This window comes from Culex pipiens, chromosome 1 (assembly GCF_016801865.2).
Source record: "Culex pipiens pallens isolate TS chromosome 1, TS_CPP_V2, whole genome shotgun sequence".
In the NCBI taxonomy this organism is placed as follows: domain Eukaryota; kingdom Metazoa; phylum Arthropoda; class Insecta; order Diptera; family Culicidae; genus Culex; species Culex pipiens.
Window position 1 is genome coordinate 124769257 of NC_068937.1, and position 27314 is coordinate 124796570.

The window sequence follows — 27314 nt, forward strand, 5'->3', positions numbered from 1 at the left end:
TGATAACAAAATAAACTTAAGTTATCTAAAATGATTTTCCATGTATGTTTTTACTGTGTATCTTAACCTGGGTGGACTCGTTCGTGATGGGAGGTGGGAGGTGGTTTTTGTATTAAATATAAATATATTAAAATACAAGTTTTTCGGTGGCCTGGGAAACTCGATATGAGGGTGGTGGTGACACTGGTTGGGGTTGCTCAGATGGAGGGGTAGACTAGGGAGGGGACAAATGCTTTTCCTCGCATCGACCGAATGCCGGTGGTCTGCTTGTGTATGTGGAAATTTGTGTGTCGGTGTGCGGATAAAATACTATAGATCTTCTTGGATCCTTTCTTCGTTCTCTATATCCTTGCAATGTTGGTGGTCGTAATTTTGGTTATTTTTTCAGTTTTTTTTTTGTTATCAGAGGTAGATGAGCTTTTTCCAATAGTGGTAAAAGACGAAAGGCTGTGCTTTTATCATTTTTGAAAAACTCCCTTGTTCCAAACAAAATATCATGTTTCGTATCATAACCATACAAATTCAATTTGAAGTACACTTCTGAGACGATTTCGGTCCGTTTAGTTCGGATCATCGAACAAAAGAGATTTGTCAAGTAATTCACTACCTTACTAGCAAATTTGACACACCCCACAAGAGCTTGTAGGTTTATTCCAGGATGTTTTCGTGCTCCAACAAAATGCCAGTTCCAGATGTATTCCACGTGCGGTGTTTCCTTTTAGCGTTTTCTCTATCCTGATTGTTTAAATTTCCACGGCCTCTTCAGCATTCCTGTCATCCTTGATCACGATCACGTATCATGTAGATCTGGAGTTGTTTCAACGATCCTTTCCTTGGAATACCTAAGGATTCGTTCGATTGTGTGTTATAATTGCCAAACGCTTCATTTTTCGATTCTATTCTTAAACATCTATTAACTTTGACAAGTCCAATGGGTATATTCGCTGTCATGGAATTCTCGCCGGTGAGTAGAGTTGGAATTTAAAACGCGAATTACATGCTGTGAAAATTATTGTGTGCAAGTCATACAGAGCTCGTTAAGTTACCCTAGAGCGTTCTGTAGACCTTCTCCTTCGGGGAAAACACATAGAACAAACAGATCGTCCCAAAGAGATTCGAGTTGTGTTCGAGTGATCAACACTAGAATGCGATTGGCGATCGACAGTAGCTTCACCTTGCGAGTAACCCCTCGGTTGAAGTCCTCACCCGGTGTCCTCGGCATCGACGGTAGATTCCTTCAAAGAACATAAGGTTCCTGCCTGCCGCGAGGGCACCTACAGCAAAGACCCTTGAACCGAAAGAAATACCCGTATCACTCAGCTGGCTTGGCCAGCTGGAGGGCTGTTCGGCCCTTAGAATCGGATAGATCGCGCAAGCTTTGCCTTCCGATTAGAACGACCGAATACAATCTCATTAAAGGACTTCAACCAGGGGGTTACCTCTACTAAGTAAAGTCGCGTGTTCAAGACAGCATGGTTCTGCGAGCCCCAGGAACTCGTGCTTAGAGGGACACGTACAGCAACCAACAAAGTATGGTTTGGGTGGCCTTGTTTAGAAAGCCAGAGTCGGCGAAGATCCACGCGACTCTGGTGAATTTGGCAAGGTACAGTGCGCCGCGTCGCGAAAATCCCATCAACAAGTCCTTGAACTCGCTGCAACCAGGGACGACAACGACGATACCATTAAGGGCGGATAACGCACGCCGTTCAGAAGGGGTTAGGGTAGTTTGGTAATCCTGGAACGGGTCTACCAACAGAAGCGCCCAAGGATCGACGATTGCCAAACTACCCCAGAACAAGATTGGGAAGCATGCTTGAAAAGTGAAATAAATATTGGAGTATCGCGCGCAGTCACAGACTCCGTATACAGTACCGTCACATCTGGGTTCCCCCCCAGACAAGCTGGAAGACGTTCTGCGTGGGGGGAGATACGGGGTGGTTGTCCCGCTGTGCAACCCTCGTCGCGTCAAGCTTCCACCATGGTGGTGGAAAAGTTTCGCTGGAATATCGTGGTAGAGTTGCTTCAGATTTGTTTGTACGCTTTGGTCTCGGTGTACGTCAGCTTCTCATTTCAGCGATTGTGCGATTCTTTGAAATAGTATATCACACCCCGGAGCAACAAGGTCGTTTGATTTTACGTCATGGCGGGATAAAGGGTTTAATGTGTGGAAGTTGTGGAAGTAGGTCATGTTGTTATGGGGCTTGTATGAAAGTTTTAAACGTACACAGATCTTAGAAATTTGGTGAAAAATGTCGAACTTGAATTGATATTCGCTACTTGACCACCTCTAATTACGCAAAAGTCACATCACGTCATTTGGGACAGCATGTTTACAGCTAGTTGGTGTGCAACAACACACATATCCCTTCCAATAAGTGCGACAGAGTGCGAAGATGGAACAAAGGCCGCACGTGGTTGCAGCGCAGTGCTTCCTGTTCTTCCCGAGTCCTACCACCACCTCTCCGTTCTAGTTGTATATATTTCACGTCCTCCCTCGCTGCTACCCCGCCCACCCCTCTCTTCAACAACCTTCAGTGACTTTGGCCACCACATAGCCCGTTGGTTTCTAGTTAAAATCTCTCTGCCTTTGGCCCGAACCGGCGTCCAGCCTCCCTCTGCGGTTCCCGCTGCCCGGATAACATTTCACCTGTGTGTGTGTGTGTGTTTTTTGTATGTGTGACGCGCGGCATCCTATCCAGGACTCTTCCGGATCAATCCGCGGAAAGTTAAGGGTTACCAAGGGAACCACAGTACAGCTGGAAATGAAGTTCGCACCAAAATTGACGAATCTCTTTAAAAATTGTCAGAATCTTACATAAACAGTATCGTGATCAGAGCTGATTTGACTGTTATGTTGACATTGCTAAAATTGTCTAACTACTTTCGTTTGGGTGTACAAATGTCTGCACTATCGGTGGGTTCGGTATGCACGCCCTAACCATTTGTCACGTCTGCGGACCTATCGGACCAGTTCTCCTCAAGTGCGTGGGCGTTTTTTTCCTCGCTGTCAATTATCACGCATGCAAATTATAGTTTTTTATTTGCAACGCAAAGCCGGACCGTGTTGTATCGCAGAAGAGCAGCACGGGAAGAGCTACATATAATTTATCATCCGGGATGCTTCGTGCAGAGACCATTAGTGCACACGGTATATGCCAATCGTATGTCCGTGCCATTGCGGTTGGGAGCATGTGTTAGCCCGGACAGGTATACGACAAAGCCTAGATCCGATTCATCCGTGGATTACAAGAAGCCGAGGGCATTATGTATTAACTAAGGTTGTTCGGGCTAATATGGACCTAGAATAACTCCTTCGGAATCAAAGTCACACAAAAGTCCACTTACGCCCCAGTTCCCAAAAGTTCCAAAATTCAGCAGAATTAGCTGCTTTCCCACATAGTCCAGAGAGTGCATCCGGGTTGAGAGAGGACCCATTTCCGGTGACCACCCCCAAAGTGCATCCATCCGCTTCCACCATTTACGTATATATATTCTATACGCAATTTCAATCTTTCGGCCTCTCTACCTTCAACTCAATTCCCGGGCTCGGAACGACGGCTGCTGTGATATGTTGTACCACCTTCACCACCGCGCGCACCTGGTGTCCGTCGCTGGTCCAATCTGGACTTGCCAGATGAAACATATTTCGAGATGAGAATTTCCGAAACGAGGTGCACCGCCCCAGAGTTGCCATCAAAAGTTTTCGGTGCCGTTTTTCTGGGTATGAGTAAATTGTCAGCGATGGCAATGTTTTAAATTGTAGAAAAAAACTTATTTCAAAATTTCAAAATCAAATCTATTGATTGAGTTCAATCCAATCTTTAACATTTTTGGTCAATACCGGTGCCTTCCTGAAAGTAATGTTGGATGAGAGTGTTGTTCCGATGATACTAATGCAGTTTTATCAGTCGTGGAGCATTTGCATTATTTCAGAATCGTCTTCAATTTTCAGGCTAAATTTTGCAATTTATTATGCTATAGACATGACCAGGATGACTAAGAACATTATTATTTATAACTCAATTGACAACAATCATTTGGACTTTCTTAGTTACGCGTGTCACTTTTTCACATCTAAAGTATTTTAGTAAATTACCAACACTGCACCTACCATTGACGCCGACGTTCAGATGCAGGTGCATTCCCCGGAAAGGAGGAACCATCGGCCAGCCTCGCACCAGATTCGGATGATGTATGCACAATAAACAAAATAATTCCAGCAATAGATGTGCAGTGCGTGCTTGCTGCAAGAGTAACGTTTTTTTTTGGGTGCGCCAAGTTCTACAAGGTCCGGGAGCTTTTAGGGAGAGGGTCGTACCTGGAATGGGTCCCCTCTCTTTTTTTGAGTCCGGTGAAACTACATACAGACGGGGGGGAGGGGGTGAACAAACGATGCGTTGATGAAGTTGGAGTGCGTTTTGCGTAGTCCGAACAGCAAAGCTTTCGAGAGGGACCGGAACCACCCTTCGGCAGTCGGTAGGCGTTTGGACCGGGCAGATGCACTTTTGTGTTGTGTTGTCCGGCCGGTATCATTCAGAACCAGACGAGTCGAGTCCGAAGGCTTGGCTGGCACGGGAGCAAATAATTAATTAAAGAATAGATTCGTTCGAGCATATTAAATTCCTAGCTTCCAAAACGGGTCCGGGATATTCAGGACCATGCTGCAGTTACGGTGTGGTCGGCTGCAGATGGAATCGGCCATCCGTGACGTGTACTCTCGGTGGTAGGAGCATTGGCAGGTCAATATCTGGGGTGTTGCATCAGCAACAACAGAATAAAAACCTGTAAAATGGGTATAAAAGCTCTAACCGAACGGACACCGGACACGGATGGACAGGGTCTGTCTTCATTAATGAGATCGTTTCAAGGGTTTGTTGATGGTTTCCGGCAGGGGAGTTTTTGGGGTGCGGAGCGGAAATTGCGTTTGCCAAGCTCTCTGCCAGGGAGATCATCCCAATGTGTGGCTTTGGTGGTTAGTGGGTTGGGGTACTCTTTTGTTTATTGTGCATTCCGGTGCAGATTGGATGGAATTGCTTCTGGATGAATTAGGACAGTACAGTTTGGTATAAAGCTATTCGTAGGCTTCCAAAATTGTAACGAAACTTGTAGATTTTAATCAAAGTCGGTGGTCTCGACTGTGCATGACATAATTTAGAAAAGAAAGTAATTCTATTGAGTACCTTGCAAAGTTCAAAAGGAATCTTCAGTCGGAATAATTGTCTTAACAATGATCTCTAACATTCTCTCCTTCCAGTGGCCACTTCGGAGGACTCGCCCGTCGCGATGAAGCTGAAAAAGATGTGGCTGAAAACGCCGGTCGGCGAGGAGCAGGCCGCCCAAGCTGTGTTAGATCCCGCCCTAGGTAAGTGTCCACTGTGTGTCCGTCAGTCATCGCGAGATAAGTCTCGAACCCTGGAGCCCCCGTCCAAAATTGCGCGTTTTATCTCTCGATGATCACACTGCGATGATGAGGTGATCGCTGAACAGCTTCTGGCGGTAAACTGCACTGACCTCGTCGTTTTCTTTGTAATTTTGTTTGTCGGTTAACGACTTCGTTGTACCAGAGCTTGCTCGAAGATTGCCGAGAGTTTCATTCTTTTTTCGCTGCCTCATTTGGATCGTCTTCCAAAGTCTATAATTATATGTGTGCATTCGACTCTTCTCTATAAATTAGACCGGCACGCAAAACTTTGCATCCTCTTTTGGCCGAGTGGCACTGAAGAAAAAGCCAAAAAATAAAAGACGTTACGTAATTTAGAACCCTTCCCTCGTCACGGAGACAGCGCGGATTTTCGAACTTTTTTTTTTTATTCCTTTTTGATCATCACGCGCAGTCTTCAAATGTGGTCAAGGTTTTCGAAATCGCCGCTTGGTCTTTGATATCGCAGCTTGCGATTTGCATACGACGAGAGTCTTCTGGGGATGCTGCTGTATCTGGCTGGACCCATGTCTGCAGCGTCAGGTGGTCGTAGTAGATAATTGACAAATTGACTTGTTTTATGCGTGAGAAACAGGATTTGCTGAATCATCCGCTGGTCGGAGTCGGAGGAGATTCAGGTACTTTACCTTGAAAATCACGTGTAATTTAAATATAATTTCAATTTCTGTCTAATGACTTTATTATCATTAAAACAAACGTCATATGAAACTAAATTCTTTGTTTTGCACAAAAAGTTGTTTTGCGATGAACTGTGCTGACGAGATGATCCGATTTGGTTCATAATTAGGTTTTTGTTCACATTTGAGTTTGAAGTAGAAACATATCAAGGGATTATTTGGGAGCAAACAGTCATTTGTTAGAACTCGAAGGTTTCACTTTGGTTTAATTTAACTTCAAGTTTCAATGAATTTTGACTGTGTTTTCATCTTGCTGGCGAGTATCGCTTCAAAACTTCACAGCTAAAAAAGTAGTAATCCAGCTGCGTGAAAAAGGCCTGGGTGTAAAATTAATATTGCATTATTTCATGCAATTTTATGCGATTTTACACCCTGAAATATGTAGCCCATCAGTATGGGAAACCTACTTGACCGAAATGTCAAGCTCAAATATGCGTTTATCCTTACAGCTTTACATCGGTCTGATGCCCGAGTGGGCTAAGGCGCCAGTCCTTACTGTTGGTGCTGGGTTTGAATCCAGCCGGTTGCAACTTTTTTTTTTGTGTTTGCAAAAATTGTGCATGCAGTGTGTAATATTAAGTGTTTATTTTGACGAAGGTGATGTGCATGCTTTTGCATGCGAATTTACCATCGGATTTTGTTCTGTGTTGCTGAGGTAATTTTAATGTTTGAATAGTTAAAAATAATCTTACACTCCTGACATATAGTCCATGGAAGAAGTACAACAGGCCTGTATCGAGCAGGAAGGTGCTTCTCTAGAAGATGCGAACTTCTTAAAACAGATGGAACTGCCCGACTCGCGGGCTCGTTAGTGCTTCTACCCTTGTGTGCTGGAGAAAATGGGAGCTTTCGATGGGAAACGGTTCGACAAACAAGGCCTCCTGTCCCATGGTTAAAGTGTTGCCAAAAATGATGAAAATATCATGAAAGATGTACGAACGATGGCAGAATGAGGATCGCTGCGAGTTGGCTTTCGAAATAGTGGCTTGTTTTAGAAATGGTCAAGAATAAAAAGTTCAAATTCAACGTGTTTTATATTAACTGACAAAAATGCTACTTAAATCAGCAACAAATCACCCCTTTAATGACGTAGGGTGAAAAACTGTCACAACCAGATCACCTCCAAAACCACTCGAAAATCCTCCATCTCTTGTGGCGCACGCAGAACTCCCTCAAAAAGGTCCTGAAATTCTAGAAACAACAACACACACCGGAAATGGGCTACAGGTACAAACACTTGCACGCGTTGCTCTCACCCCTTGAAGGGATGAAAGAAAGAAAACACCAAAACGACCACCTTCTTGGTCGGACCAACAACAAGCGAAACTCTCGTTTATCATTCGCCAGAAGTAGCAGCGCGCCGTCCTCTCGAGTTGGTCCTCGCGAATGATAGCAAAAAAAACGAGGGAAATTTTAATTTAAAACTTCGCCGAATGCCGGTGCTCACTCGGGCGGATAATGTAAAATTTAAAACAAAGCCACGGTGGACCGGAGCGAACGGCTTCAACGGAGTCTCGCTCACACATACACCCCGCACGTGTAGTGTCGTGAGGATACACCAACACATTCGTGAATGGGCGAGGATTCTACGATTCCCGATGAGGTGAAACCACGCTAGCAAGCAGTCCTTTGGACAGAGGAAAGTAAAAAACGAGGAGCACCGAAAATTTTCGGCACTTGAAAAAATGGTGGGAGTTTTTCCCTTTTTTGGGGGAAATGTGCGACATGGGATCCGTTTGGGGTGAAGTTTTGCCTTTATTACGAGCGTACGGAACATGGATTTAGTTCAAATCCTGACCGATCGGTTGTTCTGCGCACACTTAGAGATTTGAGGTATTCCAAGTAAACTCAGAAAATGGTCTGTCCGAAGACTTCCGTAGTAACATTTCAATAGGGCGAATCTGCGTTTGTAAACAAGCAGTCTATCCCTTTTACTCAAGTGACAGTTCACGTCACGTAAGAAAGGGATAGACTGCTTGTTTACAAACGCAGATTCGCCCTATTGAACTGTTACTACGGACTTCCTTGAGTTAAAGTCTATTAGTCCACCTCTGTAGCAAGCAAGAGGTCGTCGGATTTTGACTCGGAATCACTTGTCCAGGATCGTATAAACTATTAAGGGGTTACATACATGTAAAGCGGCCAAAAATATCGGTGGTTTGAGCACACACTTAAACTTTTTTCAAAATCTGTTTTCAGGGCATTTAAATATACATTTTCATCTATAAACAAAACAAATTTGAAGACATTTGGTTGTAGCAGTTTCAAAAAACGGGTGCCACAATATCTCAACATTGCTTCGACCAAATCTGTTCAAAATGTTGGTGAAGACTCGTTAACCGGACCCGTGTGCATGACGAAGGCCAAAAAGTTTGTTTAAAAAAAAGATAAAAATATTTTTTCTGTTTTTCATATAAAAAATCGCCAGTTTTTGATTTTTATAATTTTTGAAAATTCAAAATTTCAAAATCGGGCTTCGTCATGCACACGGGATATGTCTTGAGAGTCTTCACCCCAAATTTCAGCCAATTTGGTCCACCTCATCTCGAGATATCGTGGCACCCGTAAATCAACACGGTGTTTAGAGAAAAACGCTCAGAAAGTTAGACAGTTTGCTTTGCGCATGGCAAAATTCTAAGCTTAAATCGTCTCTAACTCAGTTAAATCATGAAATATCTTCATGAAACTTTCAGGAGTGATTTAAATTCACCTTTTTAGTGGATTTAATAATTTTTCTGTAATATGAAATTTTGTGATTTGCTACATGTATTAACCCCTTAAGAGTTCTTCTTAGCTATGACATTCCAAGAATAATAGTGAAGCTTCATAGTTGGAAATTTGTTTCTGACAAATCAACTGTTTTCACCTGAAATGAGATGATAACAGATGAATTGAAGTTAGGCTCGGACAATTCCCAATAATGAGTTCTCAATATAAGAATCTTTGTATCTTAAGTTCTTGCAAATGTTAGGATTCGACATGGTGATTGAATCCGGAAAGATGTTTTAAGTACTTCTACCTCCACTGGTTGCCATATCAGCAATATTTTTAGGATTCTATCAGGCTGTAAACAAGTCCAATCCTCAATCAGCTTCCCCACCCTACTACCAAAATTTCTGCTTCAGTTCCAATCACGACCTGAACTCTCCCTTTCTCGCGACCCCAACTGCCCGATCACCCGTTAGCTTTCATTTCCCTTTGACCCGTGGCGTGGCTCCCATTTCTAACCTGGCCGGCCAGTATATCTGTGCGCTGCCATTACGCGCGAAGCCAAAACAGCCAGGCACAGATCTCCGCCTTCGCCCAGTCGAGAAGAAGAAAGCAGGAAGCCATTCCCCGCGTCTCTGCCTGGCTGCGAATGCAAATTTTCCGTTATAATGAAATATAAATCATGTTTTGTTTGCTTTTAATTACTATGCGCAAAGCTCGCAGTCCGTCCGTCAGTCCATGTTTCGCCTAGATCCGACGACCGACGATGGTACTGGGTGGATTGAGCTCAGGTCCGCGACCTCCATCACCGGACAAGACGAGATCGGTGCGTGAAGATCTACGCGCGGTGGCCATAGCTATTATTATCGTTACTGTGGGAGTGCTTTGACATCGAGGAGGGGCGAGACCAGAAGTGTCTTCTTGGGACCTTGGACTCGGACTACACAATTACGTAGGGATTCATATCGACGAGGAACTGTCGATACTCGCTCTCTGTGCGAGTGCGCAAATTGATTTTAATTAGCCAGCTGGTGATAACAGTTTCATTAACAATAACATGTGCCGTCTCCCCCTCACAATGCGAACAATGCGATTGAATTATTCATTGCACGCACGCACCTTCCTCTCGCCCTCCTTCAAAAAAGAAAGATAAAGAGTAGCCAGTTCTAGAAACTCCAGAGAGGCGTCATTCGCCGCCGTTGTGGGCGCGTGTGACATTTTCCGAAAAGGGCACCACGTGACCCCCGCAAGTCCGGTGGACGCCATCGGACCGTGAAGCCGTAAAATATAACATGATGTTATTTTAGAGAAAATTGTATTTGTTGTGCTCAGATATTGCAACCCTTTCAAAGATTCAACCAACCTGTCCGCAGCTACGAGGTGGCAATTGAATTACGATTTGGATGAGTCCTGGAACCACGGCAATTCACAAGCCTGGCCTCTAATTAATTGAATTGCACGCGGGAAAACGTGGCGTGTGCCAACCTCGAAGCCCGCCGTGTAACGTGCGTCGCATAATTTATTTCCCGAGCGCCAATAATCGATATTCTGAGGCGGTACTCCGAGATTGGTTCATTCATAAATTATGAAGCCAAAATGAGCAATTCTCTACGAAATCGGCCTTTTTCGACCATTTTTATTTTTTGTATTTTTTTAACTTTATGGGGGCCTTTCCTATGACCAATGAAGCCATTTTGAGTCATTGCAAAGTTGTAGGTATTGATGAGGACTGTTCAGAAAAAATAGTTACACGGAAAAAAATCTTGCCTATTTTTTAATTATTTTTTTAAGCTAGACTAACATTTCAAAAAGGCCAAACACTGTATTTAACACCCTTTTGAAATGTTAGTCAGATTGAAAATATTGTGTTGTAAATTCAAATTTAAATTAAAAATTATGTAAAAAAAATTGTATGCACCATATTTCGATTTTCCAAAATACACTTTTTTTTTTTCAAAAAATTATAACTCGGCTGCAATTTTTTTTACCATACTTCTCAATGGCTCAAAAGTTGTGGGGTTTGGTTCCCTAAAACATGTAAAAAACATCTTGAAAATCAAAAAAAATACGTTATTTGGGAAATTGAGTTTTTTTTTTGAAAAAAAAAAGATAATTAAAAAAGGCAAGATTTTTTTACGTGTATCTATTTTTTTAACAGTCCTCGTCAATACCTACAACTTTGATCAGAAAATTCCCTAAAAAGTTACAGATTTTCGAATATTTACGAATCATTTTTGTACGGACAGCTGCCAAAATTGTATGAAGACTTGTATGGATGAACCATTGACACAAATGGCCAACAAAGTTTGAGCCAAATCAAAAAATAAAAAATAAAATTCATTTCCAGTTTTGCTAGAGAAATGCTAAAATGGGAACCGGGGCGAGTTATGGTAAGTTCATTCGCGCGAACAACTTTGACGGTTTCGTTCTTTCTTTAGAAAGGTGAAGAGGAAAAATTAAGAGTGTAATTTCTTGGGTAGATATCTCTATCCTAGATCTGTTTCACTTAGTCTAATTAAACAAGGCAATATGTGTGAATTTGGGGGAATCCACGGAAAATCCCTCAAACCGCCCACGTCAAGTACGAAAACCACATACTTCCATCATAACCTTGCTCCCGTATTCGTACATGAATCTCCCAACCAATGCACGCTTCCCGGCGAGGATTCGGTTCCCGTTTCACACTTCTCAGGCGCATCCGTTGAAGGTAGATGACGACCGTGCACCACCACCGAGGGCAACAACTTCCATCAGTATGATTCTTTGGCTTCTGAATCCTTTTTTCGGAAAGTACCACCCAGTGGTGAGCAAAATTCACTTGGCAGTGTGGAGTGATTTTTCCCTTAGTAAGGAGAAGCTGATTTTTTTGAGGAATCACTTACATCAGGCGATATCAGCTGATCTCCATGAACTTCTTTATTGAAATGATTTTGGTTTAGAAAATTGTTTAATAAATGAGAGTCCTTATAAAGACTCTACAACTTTGTGGAGTTGGTATCAACCACCTGTCTTCATCTTTGTTGGTACCTTCGATATGGATACATGGAGAGTTGATTGTATCTCTGCATTCCAGAGAAAAGCGTGATCCTTATTTCAAGAAATTCTGGGAATATCAGCTGATTTCCACGCAAAACTTGATTCACCAAGAGTTGCAAAACCTTTCCATAAAAAGGATAAATAAGTCGATACGAACCACATGTGGTAGCAACCAAACACCAGTCCATTCTTCGTCTGTTGTTACACCCTTACTGCTGTTGTTACTATTGGTGTCATTGTTGCATTTTCGGGGAAACCCACCCCCACTTCGAGACAGCGGACCCAGAGGGTAGTGTCTCCATGTCCTCTCACAGCAGCAGCAGCATCGTGTCTAGCCACGTGCGCACGCCGGTTTTCCCAGAATCTGCTGGACTGTTGCCATTTTTTCTGGTTCTTCCTCTCTCACAGACAACCAGACCAAAAAGCCATTGTTGTTCCGGTTATCGAAGGTCATTAAAGACACCTCTTACTGATTGTGGGAATTATCGAAATTCACTTCAAACCACCGTCGTCGTCCGTGTTTTTAATCTCTGATCCAGTCCGGAACGACCACGACGACGATGATGATGGGGGGTGGATCAGATATCGAGCGTGTTGTCCTTTTCCTTTGGGAGGCAAAACCCACCAGAGAAAGGGTTTCACACAGACCAACGATGACGACAATTGCGCTGCTGATGGTGGGCAGCCGCGACGACCGAGTCCTGGAAAATTGGGTGGGTGTGTGGATCAAAAGGGCGAGAGCAAAATGGAAATTCGTGTTATTCTATTCTGTTTTCTTTTTTTTTATCTCATTTGGGAAAGGAAGAAAAGAACGGGTTTGAACTTTCGCTTCGACGCCCTGTTTGGCTTTTTTTTCTGCGAAAGCTTGGTGAAGCTGAAGACTATTTCTCTACACAGAAAAAAAAAATCCGGTAAATTTACATCATTTATGATGTACCAAAAGTGCACGTCATTAATGATGCTAATTTACATCAACTTCATTTTAAATTTACATGCCATCCGATTTAATTCTGTAGAACAAAAAGCGTTTCGAAAACATGTAAATTTCCGATGAAATCTACGTAAATTTACCAAAGTTCGAAATTTTTTTACTCCGTTGAATTTTAAATCCGATGTAAATTTCAAATACTTTTATGGCCAAAATGTAGTATGAAAAAATACTCTTTGTGGCAAATGGGCAGTATTCATGATTGCTGAGAGTCGCAGGACTCTCGCCCTTTGCTATTAGTAAGTATCCAGCAAAGCAAAGGGTATAGCATGCATTTAATACTGTCAACTCCCATTCGGCTGTGTTCTCGTCGCTGTCATGTTGTAAACTGGAGCCGAGGGAGGTCCTGTTGTGAATTCTAGTTGGAGGTGGTCCGAAGATCATTGAAGAAGGTAGAATTCGCCATCACCCAAGACACGAAGGCACGAAGGATAGACCATGTCTTGGGGGGTGAAAGGATGATAGGATTTAGTGATAATACCACAATTTTAATATTTGTCTTTCTCTCTTATTTCAGAGGATGCCTGTTCTGAGTTCTAAGTATTGCAGAAGCCTTCCGCTCTACATAATGGAGCCTTCCTTCTATCATTTCCTGTATTTTGAAAAAGGTGATGCGCCGAATGTCGACATATAGTTTATCACACTTACTCCATACGGTGTGAGTGTGAAATGCTGTATGTTTGCAATTGGTGCATTGGCTATTTTCAAAACAGGCTAGATTTTTCCTATTATTTTAAGATAAAATTTAGTAAAATCTATCCATCTATTTATTTTGCTATTGCTATAACTTGTCCCTTATCTCACAAACTTTAACTACTCTATTCTTCAATCTTGGAATCGCAATACATTATTGTAGAAATGTAACTGCTGAAAAAATTTGGTAAGAAATTTGGGCATAACTGTTATTAATATGATTAAAGGTACGTTCAATCTGTTTTATTATATATATTAACTATTCTAGTTTGTTTGTCCTGTCCCATATTTCACAACTTCAGTTGTTATCTTGTAAACTTCTCGTTACAAGTTGGTAGTTCTGTCTAGTTGCAAAATAAGGTTTCTTTATTCTTTCTTTATGTGTTAGTCTGTTATTCAATGTTCGATTTTATTTCACATTGTACTTATCCCATTTTTCTCTTTTTCTCTTTCATGTACCTTGCGAGCATACGATGACCAAAAAAGTCATTGTATAAGCCAACACACGTGTATTTTTCACAAAGCCGCGAAACAGAACAAATATTTTTATAAGTGCGTGAATAACAATCGGTCGTTGAAACTCAAAAAATGTGAGAACAATATCGCGCCGTGGTTCAGTGATAATAAGGCGAAGAAAGTAGACGACGATTCCGCATGAAGAATTTAGCGGAAATTATGTGTTAATTGCACAATGGATGAAGGTTTGAAGTTGACACTATCAAAAGGGAATGGTAAGATGCAATAGTAATATTGCTAGGTTTGATAGTGTCAAAAGGTAAGATCAAGAAATAAGGATTATATGAACCTATATTGTCATAACTATTGTATTCACTGAAAATTCTATCCACTTTCTACCCCCAATGTGTCCTGCACTGGGGGTGCCTGGGGTAACTTCGAGTTGACCTGGGCCGCCCGAGGAATTATGTCGTAGGTGGTTCGTGTACTTCTCACTCACCTCTCCTCGCGGCAAGGTTTTCCGTAGGTCTACACTCGAACATGCAACATGGGACAGCATGAATCTTCAGCTGAAGCCGGACGAATGTATTCCGAAATTACGAATTACAGAATTACAGAAAATGTAGTATGAAAAAATACTCTTTTTTATCATTTCTAATCAATTCAAGCACATGATTCTATTGACATAATGCGTATTATTGACCAGATAATACAAAAAAGAATCATTTCAAACTGCAGGCAACCAAGTGCTTGAAAAATAGCATGGGATTTTAAATTCAACGGAGTAATACAAATGCTCACTTGTTTGATAAGAAACCACATTGTGATTTTAGCTCTGCGGATTTTACTTAGTAATAAAAAATTGGCAAAACTTACAGTTGATCAATTCAAATCGTGCACCTTGCACCTCTACAGATCCTCCTAGCCGAATACTCGATCTCGAATCGAATCTCGATCTAGTCTCCCTTCAGGCTCGAACTGTAGAACTGGTGATGAAGGTGAACACGGACGGCTCGACCGAAACCACCTGCTGCAGGTTGACGTCACGCAGCAAAATACTTTCGACGCTCGGATTGGTGGCCTGAGCTGTACTAAGTCACTTTAAGACCGTCTTTGCAGTTGTTGCGTCCTGTTGCGCCAATCCAGCGATCGGCCAAATTCAAACCCCCTTAGGCCTTCATGGAAGAGCTGAATGGTCAGCGGCGTAAGCGAGCTGCATAAAAAAAGTATAAATTTATACTCCATAATTGTAACGAATTACAACTTACCAGCTGAGTGTAACTCTTTTGGCCTGCTTCCACCAGTGATTTCCGGATGATGTTTCGATGTGACGACGGCGTCTAGTGTCCTCGCATCTACGAGTAATCGGCCACGCCGTTCTTATTCTTCTCCTGGCGACGACTGGTGCCCCTGGATTTAGTTTGCGCACACTTCTTAGCGAACCGACACGGACACCTGTCAGACGCGAATGATGTTGTCGAAGTAGCCGGCGTCAGGGTCTGTCCGTCGGTGGACCAGGCCGGCGACAGCTACTGCGGCCAGTCGGCCATGGTCTTGCAGGCCAGATCTCAGATCTTGATCGACGATCCGTAGGTGACGCACAGCGCCGAGAAGCAGAGCACTGTGTTGCTCCAGCGTGTGCAGATGCTTGCCATCGTTCAGATCCCACAGGAACGCCTTGCAGTCCTTAGACAGACATGCACAAGGAACCGTCGGTCGATCTTCAGCTTGCAATTGGCCAGATTCCAGACCTACGGTGAGATCCAAACCAACGGACACGATGATCCGGTTGGAGTGGTTTGGCGAGAAGCGCACGTCCGTCCTTGCATGGTCTTCGAAGCGGCGGGTCGACTTGCCGGCGGCCAAGTCCCACAAACGGAGGGTCTTTTCCCAGGAGAAGGACAGGGCGTAGTTACCGTCCGAGGACAGCACGACGTCGCTGATGAAGTGCGATTAGCCGTACAGGCGCTTCTGCGGGATGCCGTAGCTGGCGTCGTCCCGAGTCAGCTTCCACACGGTCAGGGTCTTGTCGCACGACGAGGACAGGATTATGTCCGGGTACTTTAGGTTGGTCGCGATCTGGATGACCCAGCCGGAGAGCTGGCCGCGGAGCTGCAGCGTCCCTATCATTGTTGATTTGCCGCACTGTTCCATTTTTCACGGAGAAAAGCACTTTCGTCCTCGTCCGGCATGTTTCATGGTATGCTAGCTGAAAAAAAGCGAATAACAATTATTGTAAATTAACACAGAAAGAAAACTAATACAAACTTGCATATTTCAGTCGCAGCAGGTGGGAATAATGATGATCATCTTACCGGAACCTACAGCTGAGGGATTCTCTCAGTCTCTAAATTATTAAATTTTAGAGATGAAAACGCAGAATCGTGAAAACACCAAGAAAGAACACGGGACGAACGAATGTGGTGCAACAACAAAAACGCAATTTTTCTGGGTCGTGGTCGTCGTGATGGTGACAGCTCGCGCAGCAAAATGTTGACTACCCCTGCGACTGAAAATGCAAGCAGGGTTGCATAATTGGATTGTGTCAACAAAATCTGTATGAGTTGACGAAAAATCTGCGTTGAGATTTCAGAACCTGATTTTAAGAGCGAGTCCACAAACAAAGAATTTTAAAACCTCTTTGTTAGTGACGTCGTTAGGACCTCATCAATCCGTCGGATTTTTTAAGGGATTGTTTGGATATTATACTCTAGGTCGGGGCAAATCGGGACACAAAATTTTGAAGGACAATAATTGAAAAATTGCGCAATTTTATGTTCATATAAAGTAAAGAAATAGGGTCCTAAAGCCCTTTGTAAATTTTTATGTGCAACGATTAAAAATACGCCTAAAAACCATTTCTGATCACTTTTTTTTATTTTAATGCAAAAAAAAGTTGACAACACACCATTTTTTCGATGGATTAACTATGGTCCCCTTGGAAAGAGTTATCAAGTAGGACCTTTTCTGTCAAGAAGGACCGCGAGGGTAATTTTTCAAAATTGAAATCCATTTTAAACTCTTTGTGGTCGTACAAAGGGTCATTTAACGCAGAAAAATAAGCGTTATCGCTGTAAACAATAATATCAGCAATCTAAGCCTCATTTTAGGACCCAATTATCTGTCTAATCGTTTCAATAATTTCTCCATTTTATTAAAATTTTAATATATTTTGGTGTGCCTGAATCAAATGTTAGTCAAATCGATTCATAACCCAAATGTCATGAGTTCGAATCCCGAGGTGGTAGGTATCTAAGAGCAACATGAGGTTGAGGCTCACCTTAGAAAGAAAAAAAAAATTGCATTTTAACTTTTTCATAGGTATCGAATACCTATGTTTATGCTGTTTTTTGAGTTTTCTATTTTAGTAAAATTTGAACGTTTTTTTTTTGTTTATAATTTACGAAATTACAATTTTTAATCACATTATAACTTTTATTAAGATAGGTTTTTCAACAAAATATTTGTGTCGTATAGTAGGGATCAAAAATAATGGTCCACATAAAAAGCTTATACCGAGGCTTATACTAAACTTATTTTTTTAGAATTATAAAATAATGATTCAAAGAGCCACTTTACATGATCTTTCAAAACGGGTCCGCAGGCCACAAAAATCACCTCGTGGGCCACGTTTGGCCCGCGGGCCATACTTTGGTCACCCCTGACCTGAAGGGTCTCCAGAGCAAACTTACCGTTGCACATAAAATTTAACATAGGGCTTAGGAACTCATCGCAGGTACAAGGTCCAGACTGTTAAAAAGCTTAAAAAATTTCTAGCAAAACAATGTAATAGGGCCGAAACCGAAGTGTAAACAAAGTGTCTATCCTGCTCGATCCAAATGTTAAACATCAACTGACGTGAGCAGGATAGACTCTTTGTTTACACTTCGCCTTCGGCCCTTTTACATTGTTTTGGTTGAATTTAATCTGAATCGGCAAGATACAGACCTTCCGTACAAAATCTGGCAACGCTGGTTCTACGTCAAAACATTAGGTCTATTCCCGTACTGCAGAATTCTGCAATTCTGCACGAAATCGGCAGCAGAGCGTTCCCGTACTTTTCTGCAACATAAGTAACTTTTTCCCAGGCAGAACTTCTGCAATTAGAGAGACAGAAGTTGCAGCAAAACCGTTCCCGTACTTTTCTGCAAGCTCTCTCTTCTCTTTCTTGTTGAAAAGTGACTGCAAGTTGGTGTGATGGATGTTGAGTACACGTTTACATAAAGTTTGCAATTTTGGTGAAATCCAGCATTTTATTATTAGTTGTAATATTTTTTTTTGTTTTATTATCACTAAATTGAATTAGTCTTTTTGAAGAGACGTTTGTATATTTTGAATTGATGATTTTTTTGGGTAGTTAGTTTTTTTATGTCTGGTTTTATTGAGAACGATTTTTTGTGTTAACGATTTCATGCTTAGTTCATTAATGTAAATGATATAGCGATATTTTTTAGTGTTAAAATGATAACTTTTTGAATAGACTAAATATGTGTGTTTAAATAATAGGTAAATTTAATTGCCAAATAATAATTTCTCGGATTAGTTTTCAAAAAGCCGTAAGAGCCATTGGTAAACATAGTCCTTTTTGCATCGGTATTCGAACTTCTTACGAAAAACCAATATCAAAAATGCTTGAGATTGTTCATCTACACGTCCTTCAAGTGCCCCAAACTAAAGATAAATGAAATTTTGTATCATTTTGGAGAAAAACGAAAACTAGTGTCAGTGGTCACGGTGGCTCTTACGGCTTTTTGAAAACTCACCCGAGATTTGTACCTTTAACGGTGCTACCAATTTGTATTCTTATTTGAACCAAAAAATGTGATGTAATTTAGTCGAATTCTTAAATTTTAGGAAGTTTAAATTCTAAAATTCGGAAATTCTTAAATGCGCCATCTTGAATCACAAAAAGTAAATTTTTTTGGAGTCGTTAGAAAATCAGGTTTAGAGGATTAGAGATTGAACATTTTGACGAGTTCTTCGGAAAATAGAGTACGAACTGTTTCTATGTTTTTAATATTTGAGTTTTCATTTTTTTATGTACAGAATTTTAAAATTTTACTTATTTTAGTTTTTTTTAGTTTCTTAATTTTTTTATTATTTTTTAAACTGTAACTTTTGGATTTTTGGTGTTCTGAACTTTGAAATAATCAAACTTTTGATTTCTTTTATTTCGAATTTAAAAATATTTGAATTTTTAAGTTTAGGAACTTTTAAGTTAGAAACCATTATTTTTTATTTCAAATTTAGAAAATTAAGATTTTTTTGAAATTTTCAATGTTTAATTTTTAATTATTTGAATTATCAAGCTTTGAATTTCTGATTTATTGTCTTTTTTTCAAAAATAAATATTTGCATTTTTAAATTTCTCTAATATCTGATTAATTTTTTCAAGTTCTTCAATTTGAAAATATATTTTTTTATATTTTTAATCACGAATTTCTTAATTTTCAGATTTATAAATTTATGAGTTTCAAAATTGTAGAGTTTGTGATTCATTTTTTTTATTTGTCAATTTCGCTGCGTCACCGTTGTTCTTCGATGTGAAATCCAATCATAATTTATTTATGTTATCTTTCAAACATTTTGCTATTAAAACATGTATTTATGGTCTATATAAATTTACCTTCTATATTAAACCTTTTTCTTTTTTTAATTATGTTTTTTAAACGTACCTGCCATTCTCATTTCTTAAATTGTTTACCTAATGTAAAAGTTTTGAGTTGTTTCTAATATAAAATGTCTACCTAAGCATTATTAATTTCTAGTTTAATAAATGGTACATGCTTGATTTTTTAGGTAAAATGTTGATTTGCATAAAAAATAAGTCCCCGTTCTAGAGGTAAACTTCTTTCAATTACAATTTTTGTCAACCCATTTTTTTAATTGTTTTGAAATAATTAAAAAAAACTTCAATACCCAATTTGAGTAAATCCACTCAACTGTGTATAACATTGCAGAAAAAGTACTGGAACGCGCTACCCAGGCAAAAGTTTTGCGGCTTCTCTCCTTGCAGAACTTTTGCAAAAGAGAGAGATGAAGAGAGCGAGCTGAAAAGTACGGGAACGTGCTGCAAAAAAGTGACTTATGCTGGCTGCAGAATTCTGCAGAAGCTGCAGAAATTCTGCAATTCTGCAAGTACGGGAATAGACCTATTTTCAGTCTCAGGGGTCTGATTTTGTCTGTCAAAGAGAAAAGTTTTAAAATAACTTAAATACGTTGTCGTTGATCTCGTTATAATAACATTTTGGTAAGAGAACTATGTTTAGACAATTTTAGATTATTCCACTGTATTTTTGGAATTTGATTGTTATTGTGAAAATATATTACCTTACAGCTTGACTCCCGGTAATGGATTCAAATGTGCAGAACCGAAACAACCCTTACCATCGCGAGATGCTTTTTAAAAGTATTCCCCGTGCGGATGTTCACCAAGATGCTCTCGGAGTGCGCCGGATCAGCTCGTCGGAGGGAATCAGTCAGCTGATGCTCGACGAGTCCCGGTTGATAGGCTGCAGCGGACACAACGAGTAAGGTAACTTTCACCAGGCCCTGGCCAGTGTTTTAATTGTGTCCTCCTTTTGTGTAGAGCAGCTCCAGCAGATCAAAGCTGTAGAATATGCTCGTTACATAAAGTTGGTAAAATAGTTGATTTAGTTGTGCTGTTTACTCACCAAGAAACCCCGCAAGTTGTAATATTGTGAATTAAGATTTCTGAATTTGCTGGATGGTCCGCTACCGGCTAAAATCCTGCATCATTTGTTGAAAAAGTTCCGGAAGGCAGAAACTGATCGAAAATCTGTCGACGGCGGGTTTCTGGAATCAACTGAATCGTCTTTTACGACTTCCCGCAGCAAACGTCAAATCAGTACAAACTTGCTGCCGGATCCTTTTGCGGATATCTTCCGAAATAGATCCTGCACCAAAACAATAACAAAAATCACAACAAACATCAGCCAATAAGCACAACATTGAATTGTCACTGATTACCAAAACAAACTTTTTTTTTGTTTTGACTCAATCGCCGCTTGACATTAGACGCTGGTACTTATAAACACTTCCGCTCTGCTGCACACCAAACATAATATTGGATTGATTTGATTTTGTATTTCGCTTGTGCTGTCATTTGCAAAACATACCAGCAATTTAAATTTTCATTCTTTTAGAGTTTACATTTTGAAAATTTTTACATCGAACTTTCGTTTACATGTTTTTCATACTTTCAAATTTAGGATTTGCCCAAATAAAAGTTTCGTTTACATGAGATTCAAGTGTTACATTGAATCTCAATTTACATGGAGGTTGTTTATGTGCTATTCAACTCTTTACATGAGTTTTCAAATTTACATTTAGCATGTTTACATCTAAAACATGGTTTCAGTGTTGGGTAAATTTACATTTTTTTTTCTGTGTAATTTGTCTATTAATCTTCTCATTGAAAAGTGCCGGCGACAAAATTGGGCGAAAAGTTCACCGCCCGGAGATCGCGAGTTGGCGCGATCGAATGAACATCGCGAAAAAAGATTCGGGGGTGCATTGGGGTTAAATGATCATTTCGTCATTCGGTTTAATTTAAAAATAATTATTTTTTCGTAAATATCGTTACTTTGATGCGATGTAATTCATTTTTACAGTAAATTAGGCATTGTTATATCAAATTTGACCTTTCAAACGCACTAGAATGGCCAAATTTTAAAACATCAATGTTTGCCAATTTGACCGTTTTACCCCCAATTCCTCTTGTAGAACAAAAGAAAAGTTCATCCGCGGTCTGTCAGCAGCGCGCTGTTTTGTTTGCTGGATCAACATTTGGAAATGTCGAACGTTGAAGGAAATCGCTCAAAAAATGGAAATTAACCGATTTCAAATGTTATGGCCGCAAATGAAAGGTAAGGGTGGCTATTTTTTATTCCGATCTGTAAAACTAGTTCTGGCGAGGGTTCTGGGCACTGCGGCAATAGATTTTACCGGCGGGTTGCTTCCGGTTGCATTTGATTTGAGGAGAAGGTTTTTCAATCCACCAGGGGCTTATTCGGGGGCAACAGTTTCGGTAATCCGGAATTTCCGGTAAGTTTCATATTTGCAGTGTTTAGCGTGAAAAACAAACTTAGACCAATCTTTCAAGTGTGCGCTCTTTTTGAGGAGGGGCGCAAATCGAAGAAGAGCGCAACTCGGGGGAGCGTTATTTCGGGGTTTGAGCGCAAATCGAAGGAGCGTTATTCCGGGGTTTTGGCGTAAAATGGGATTTTCTTTTTTAATTTTATTTACAATTAAACGAAACATTTATATAAGGGGTCATCCACAAAACACTGATATAGGGCCATCCTCAAATCTGGGTATCCAAGAACTTCCGTATGTCATGGCCTAGATAGCTACCTGATCAACGGAGGTCTATATGGGTGAATTAACCATCGGTATAGCTTCAGATAGTGAACCACGATGGATACCTTCGCCATGTTGGATTATTATGGGTCCTCCAGGAACTCCCGGGAGTTATGACCTGATGATCCAAGGCTGTATATCATAGGTACTCACGATCCTGCTTTGCATTAGGGTGAGTGCATGACTCCGTGCCACTAAAACCAAAACAATAACAAACGAACAATGGATCGTGCCAGGAAAAGCAAAACATAAACAATGTCAGTGGCAGTGGAGTGAGAGAGTCAGAGATAACGATTTTGACAACCGCACTACTACACACTCGCGAGTACCTTAGGTAGAAAGCCATGCTGATGATCTACCTAATCAACGGGGGTCTATATGGGTGTATTAACCATTGTAACTATAAGCTTTTTTAGACTAAAAAAAGTTTTTTATTCAAACCTGGTCATAACTTAAAACTTGGTTGGTATTCAGAAAATCTTATCTCAAGATACAGATTTGCGAAAACATTCACAGCACTTGTGTATAGACAGACACCATTTTGTATGAAGAATATGAGGCAATAGTGCACAATAACTATTTTGGTGATAAAAAAACATCAATGGACAAGGTTTCATACAAATCTGAAAATGCAATCAAAAGTCGATTTGCAATAACGAAAGGAACTAAATACTTTGTTGAATCCAAATTAACGCCTCATTTTTCTGTTTGTTTGTTGTTGTGCAGGTTTGGTTTCAAATATTTCGTTTGATATGTTTCTGTTTCAATTGGGCCCAAAGGTGAAGCTTACATTTGTGATATTATTGTTCACAACGATAAAGCTTATTTTTCTGAGTACAATGACACTTTGTACGACCGAGAAGGATTTAAAATCGATTTTAAATCAATTTAAAAAAAATCACAGCTCGTTCTAAGCGGACCTTAGTTGATTCATTAAAAAAAAATGTTGTCCTGTCCTATTTTTTGCATTTAAATGAAAAAAAAAAATGATCAAAAATGGGTTTTAATCTGTTTTTTACCGTTGAACATAACAATTGACTCAGGGCTTTAGGACCCTATTGTCTATATGGGTGAATTGATCATCGGTGTGGCTTCAGGTAGCTTCAGTGAACAACGATAGATACTCTGGGGTACGTTGTTATCGATCATCCAAGAATTCCAGGAAGTGATGACCTGATGATCTACCTGATCAACGCGAAACTATATGGGTATATCAACCATCGGTATCGCTTCAAGAAGCTTCAGTGGACCATGATGGACACTTTGCACCATGCTGGATTGTTATGGGTTTCCCAGGAACTCTCGGAAGTCAGGTAAATCATCAGGTCATAACTCCCGGGAGTTCCTGGAGGACCCATAATAATCCAACATGGCGAAGGTATCCATCGTGGTTCACTATCTGAAGCTATACCGATGGTTAATTCACCCATATAGACCTCCGTTGATCAGGTAGCTATCTAGGCCATGACATACGGGAGTTCTTGGATACCCAGATTTGAGGATGGCCCATTATCAGTGTTTTGTGGATGACCCCTTATATAAATGTTTCGTTTAATTGTAAATAAAATTAAAAAAGAAAATCCCATTTTACGCCAAAACCCCGGAATAACGCTCCTTCGATTTGCGCTCAAACCCCGAAATAACGCTCCCCCGAGTTGCGCTCTTCTTCGGTTTGCGCCCCTCCTCAAAAAGAGCGCACACTTGAAAGATTGGTCTAAGTTTGTTTTTCACGCTAAACACTGCAAATATGAAACTTACTGGAAGTTCCGGATTACCGAAACTGTTGCCCCCGAATAAGCCCCTGGTGGATTGAAAAACCTTCTCCTCAAATCAAATGCAACCGGAAGCAACCCGCCGGTAAAATCTATTGCCGCAGTGCCCAGAACCCCTGCCAGAACTAGTTTTACAGATCGGAATAAAAAATAGCCACCCTTACCTTTCATTTGCGGCCATAACATTTGAAATCGGTTAATTTCCATTTTTTGAGCGATTTCCTTCAACGTTCGACATTTCCAAATGTTGATCCAGCAAACAAAACAGCGCGCTGCTGACAGACCGCGGATGAACTTTTCTTTTGTTCTACAAGAGGAATTGGGGGTAAAACGGTCAAATTGGCAAACATTGATGTTTTAAAATTTGGCCATTCTAGTGCGTTTGAAAGGTCAAATTTGATGTAACACTGCCTAATTTACTGTAAAAATGAATTACATCGCATCAATGTAGCGATATTTACGAAAAAATAATTATTTTTAAATTAAACCGAATGACGAAGTGATCATTTAACCCCAATGCACCCCCGAATCTTTTTTCGCGGTGTTCATTCGCTCGCGCCAACTCGCGATCTCCGGGCGGTGAACTTTTCGCCCAATTTTGTCGCCGGCACTTTTCAATGAGAAGATTAATATTTTTGGACAAGTCATTTCTTGCTTGAGTTAACTTCACTTACCTTTGGACAAATAGGTTGTCATTTTTTTTCAGCAGTCGTCACCGATTTTGTTGAGATCAAATGAAATAAAAAAAAACAACGTAATTTGGTACTCGTTTCTGTCGTTTCAAAAAAGAGATGATCTCGTCGAAAATAAAATCTTGAATAATCTTGATATCTTGACTAAGTATATGTTGCGTGTATTTCAAATATTGATAGATACTGGTAGTTAAATCTTCATCATACCATTTTCAGCAAGAATTTACTTGATAAGCTTAATCTAGATTTGCTGTGTTCACCCAACAAGATCCACCAACTCTCCGACCTGTTGATACGGAATCGCTGCCATTGTCTACATCCATGACTTACAATTAATGCTCATTCCAAACTACAAACCCAACTTCCAAAATCCCGTTGACGTTTCAAAGTACATACCTTACACAACCACTTCAAAGGGAAACCCCGTCGAACGTTGTCAGTTTCGGTAGCGGTGGGCGGTGGTGGTTACGCAGCAGCAGCTGTTGCAGCTTGCACTTGAAACCACCACCACCCACTAGAGGACTAGAACTTTGAGTTTCATCAGCTCGGAGATCCAGCTCGGCTCTTGGATCACGATAAGGAACAGCAGAGTTGCTGGGGTGGTCCCCAGAAGGTAGAGGAGGAGAAGGACAATGATGCAGTTTACATTATTTCTGCATTGAGGACTTCCATCCACCACTTCCTCGGTGTGGGTGGGATGCTGCGGCCTGGCAGTGAGTGCGTGTGTGTGTTTTCACTTGATAATGGAATCGAGGAGGGACAGAGGGAGGCTTGCGAGGGTTGTTGTACTGCCAGCTAGCTATTTCTCGTTTTATGCTAACAAAAGCTCCCAACCAAATTGAAATGAAGCCAGGAAGACTGGTCGTAGAGTGTGGGGTTGGGAGACCGGGAGTGGGTGGTAAAAGAAAATTCGTGTGCGCCGCACACGACAATGCTCTCTCCGGAGTTGGTGCGACGTCAACCGATGGTAGGGTGGAAGAGTTGCCGGGGAAGGGGATCACCCCGGCAGTCGTCCTGACTCGCTGGTGTCTGGGGCAACCCCGACCGACACACGAGAGGACGATGACGACGGTGTACGACTCGGAATAATATACGATGTGTGCACACACACACACTCACACACGCGAGCACGTCGTTCGCCGGAACCATGTATAAAATATATTCACCGTATTTATAGAGGAGGCAGCACGGGCAGTCATTCTCCAAGTGTGGAGTTTCGAAGGCCACCCAACTTGGAAAGGACGACCACCCAGCACCACCCAATTAATCTCCCCTCCCTAAAAAGCATCTCACTCCACCGACACCACAGAGGGAGAAATAATATCCGGGGAGTGGGTAAGTGAACTCTCCCACCCTCCCCCACCAGTCTAGTTTTGGATCTCCCGGACAACCAGGGCCAGGACCAGGCACGACCACTGCTAGGCTGGCAGGCAGGCAGACTTTCGCCAGCATCCCTCCTCAGAACGCACTGACTGCTGTTGCAGTTACGCACTATTGGTGGGGATTGTTTGCAAAAAGGTCCTAAACACCTTAAACAGCCTGGAATAGATCTATGTAATCAGAATATAGATAAACTGGCAATTTTTTTTCTTGAATTTTGTAGTTTGCGTTACAAATATTTTCAAATTATCTTTTATCTACATTTAAGTCACTACCTTCAACTGAGGCAAATCAGTTCTGTGCATGAGAATGCTTGACTGCCAATGAGCTGCTACTCCGTTATTGACAGATCAGCTGAAGTTAAACAATGAATCAAAAACGATCAGTGGGAGCCAACCATCCGTTCACTGTTTAACCTCTGAAGATCCCTACTTTATTAGTCAATACCGGCGCCCTCCCAAGAAGCCTGCAGTTCAACGAAAGGGAGGAATGTTAGTCCGATAGTTGAAGTTGCAGACTCATCAAGCACATAGTTTTTCGCTATATACTTGTTGATACCGCCTGAGACCGTTGAATCCACAGCATCTCCTTCAAGCATCACGTGATTATTATTTTTTTTGGGTTAGTAGGATAAGGTATTGGCTTTTCGATGCCTCCCGAGCTACGACGCTATGGGGAGGACTTTTATAACAGACCCGTCGGCGAGCCTTCCGAGCAACGATGCTATGGGAAGGTCTTTCTGGTTAGCACACAAAATCACTCACACACAGTTATTTTGCTCCACTATTAACTCGACGATCCAAATTGTAAGTGCGTCTTTCGATCATTATATAGAAATGGCTTTTTCACCGCAAACGAATAAATTTGTACACAATCCACCCGACGCCGTGCCTTCCGATCAACGATGATATAGGAAGGGCTTTGAAAATCACAAAACAATAAATTAAGACACACACAATTCACGACAAAAGGCACACAAAAAAAATCACTTTTCACTCCGAATATTTTTTACACCACCTTTACAAATTATGCACTCACCCCATACGAACAGCGACACATAAGCACACATAAAAAATAACCTGAATAATC

The 27314-nt window shown here is 41.1% G+C and overlaps 1 protein-coding gene and 1 pseudogene across 3 annotated transcripts in view; one reads left to right on the forward strand and one right to left on the reverse strand.

Annotated features, from left to right (window-relative positions):
* LOC120414291 (metastasis-associated protein MTA1) overlaps positions 1-27314 on the forward strand; it is a 93367-nt gene that overhangs the window by 35938 nt on the left and 30115 nt on the right. For all 3 annotated transcript variants that reach the window (XM_039575423.2, XM_039575424.2, XM_039575426.2), the window contains exon 4: positions 5255-5362. In XM_039575423.2, the coding sequence (XP_039431357.1) occupies positions 5255-5362 (108 nt within the window). The remainder of the gene's footprint in view (positions 1-5254; positions 5363-27314) is intronic.
* On the reverse strand, positions 14001-16744 carry LOC120414294 (guanine nucleotide-binding protein subunit beta-like protein; annotated as a pseudogene).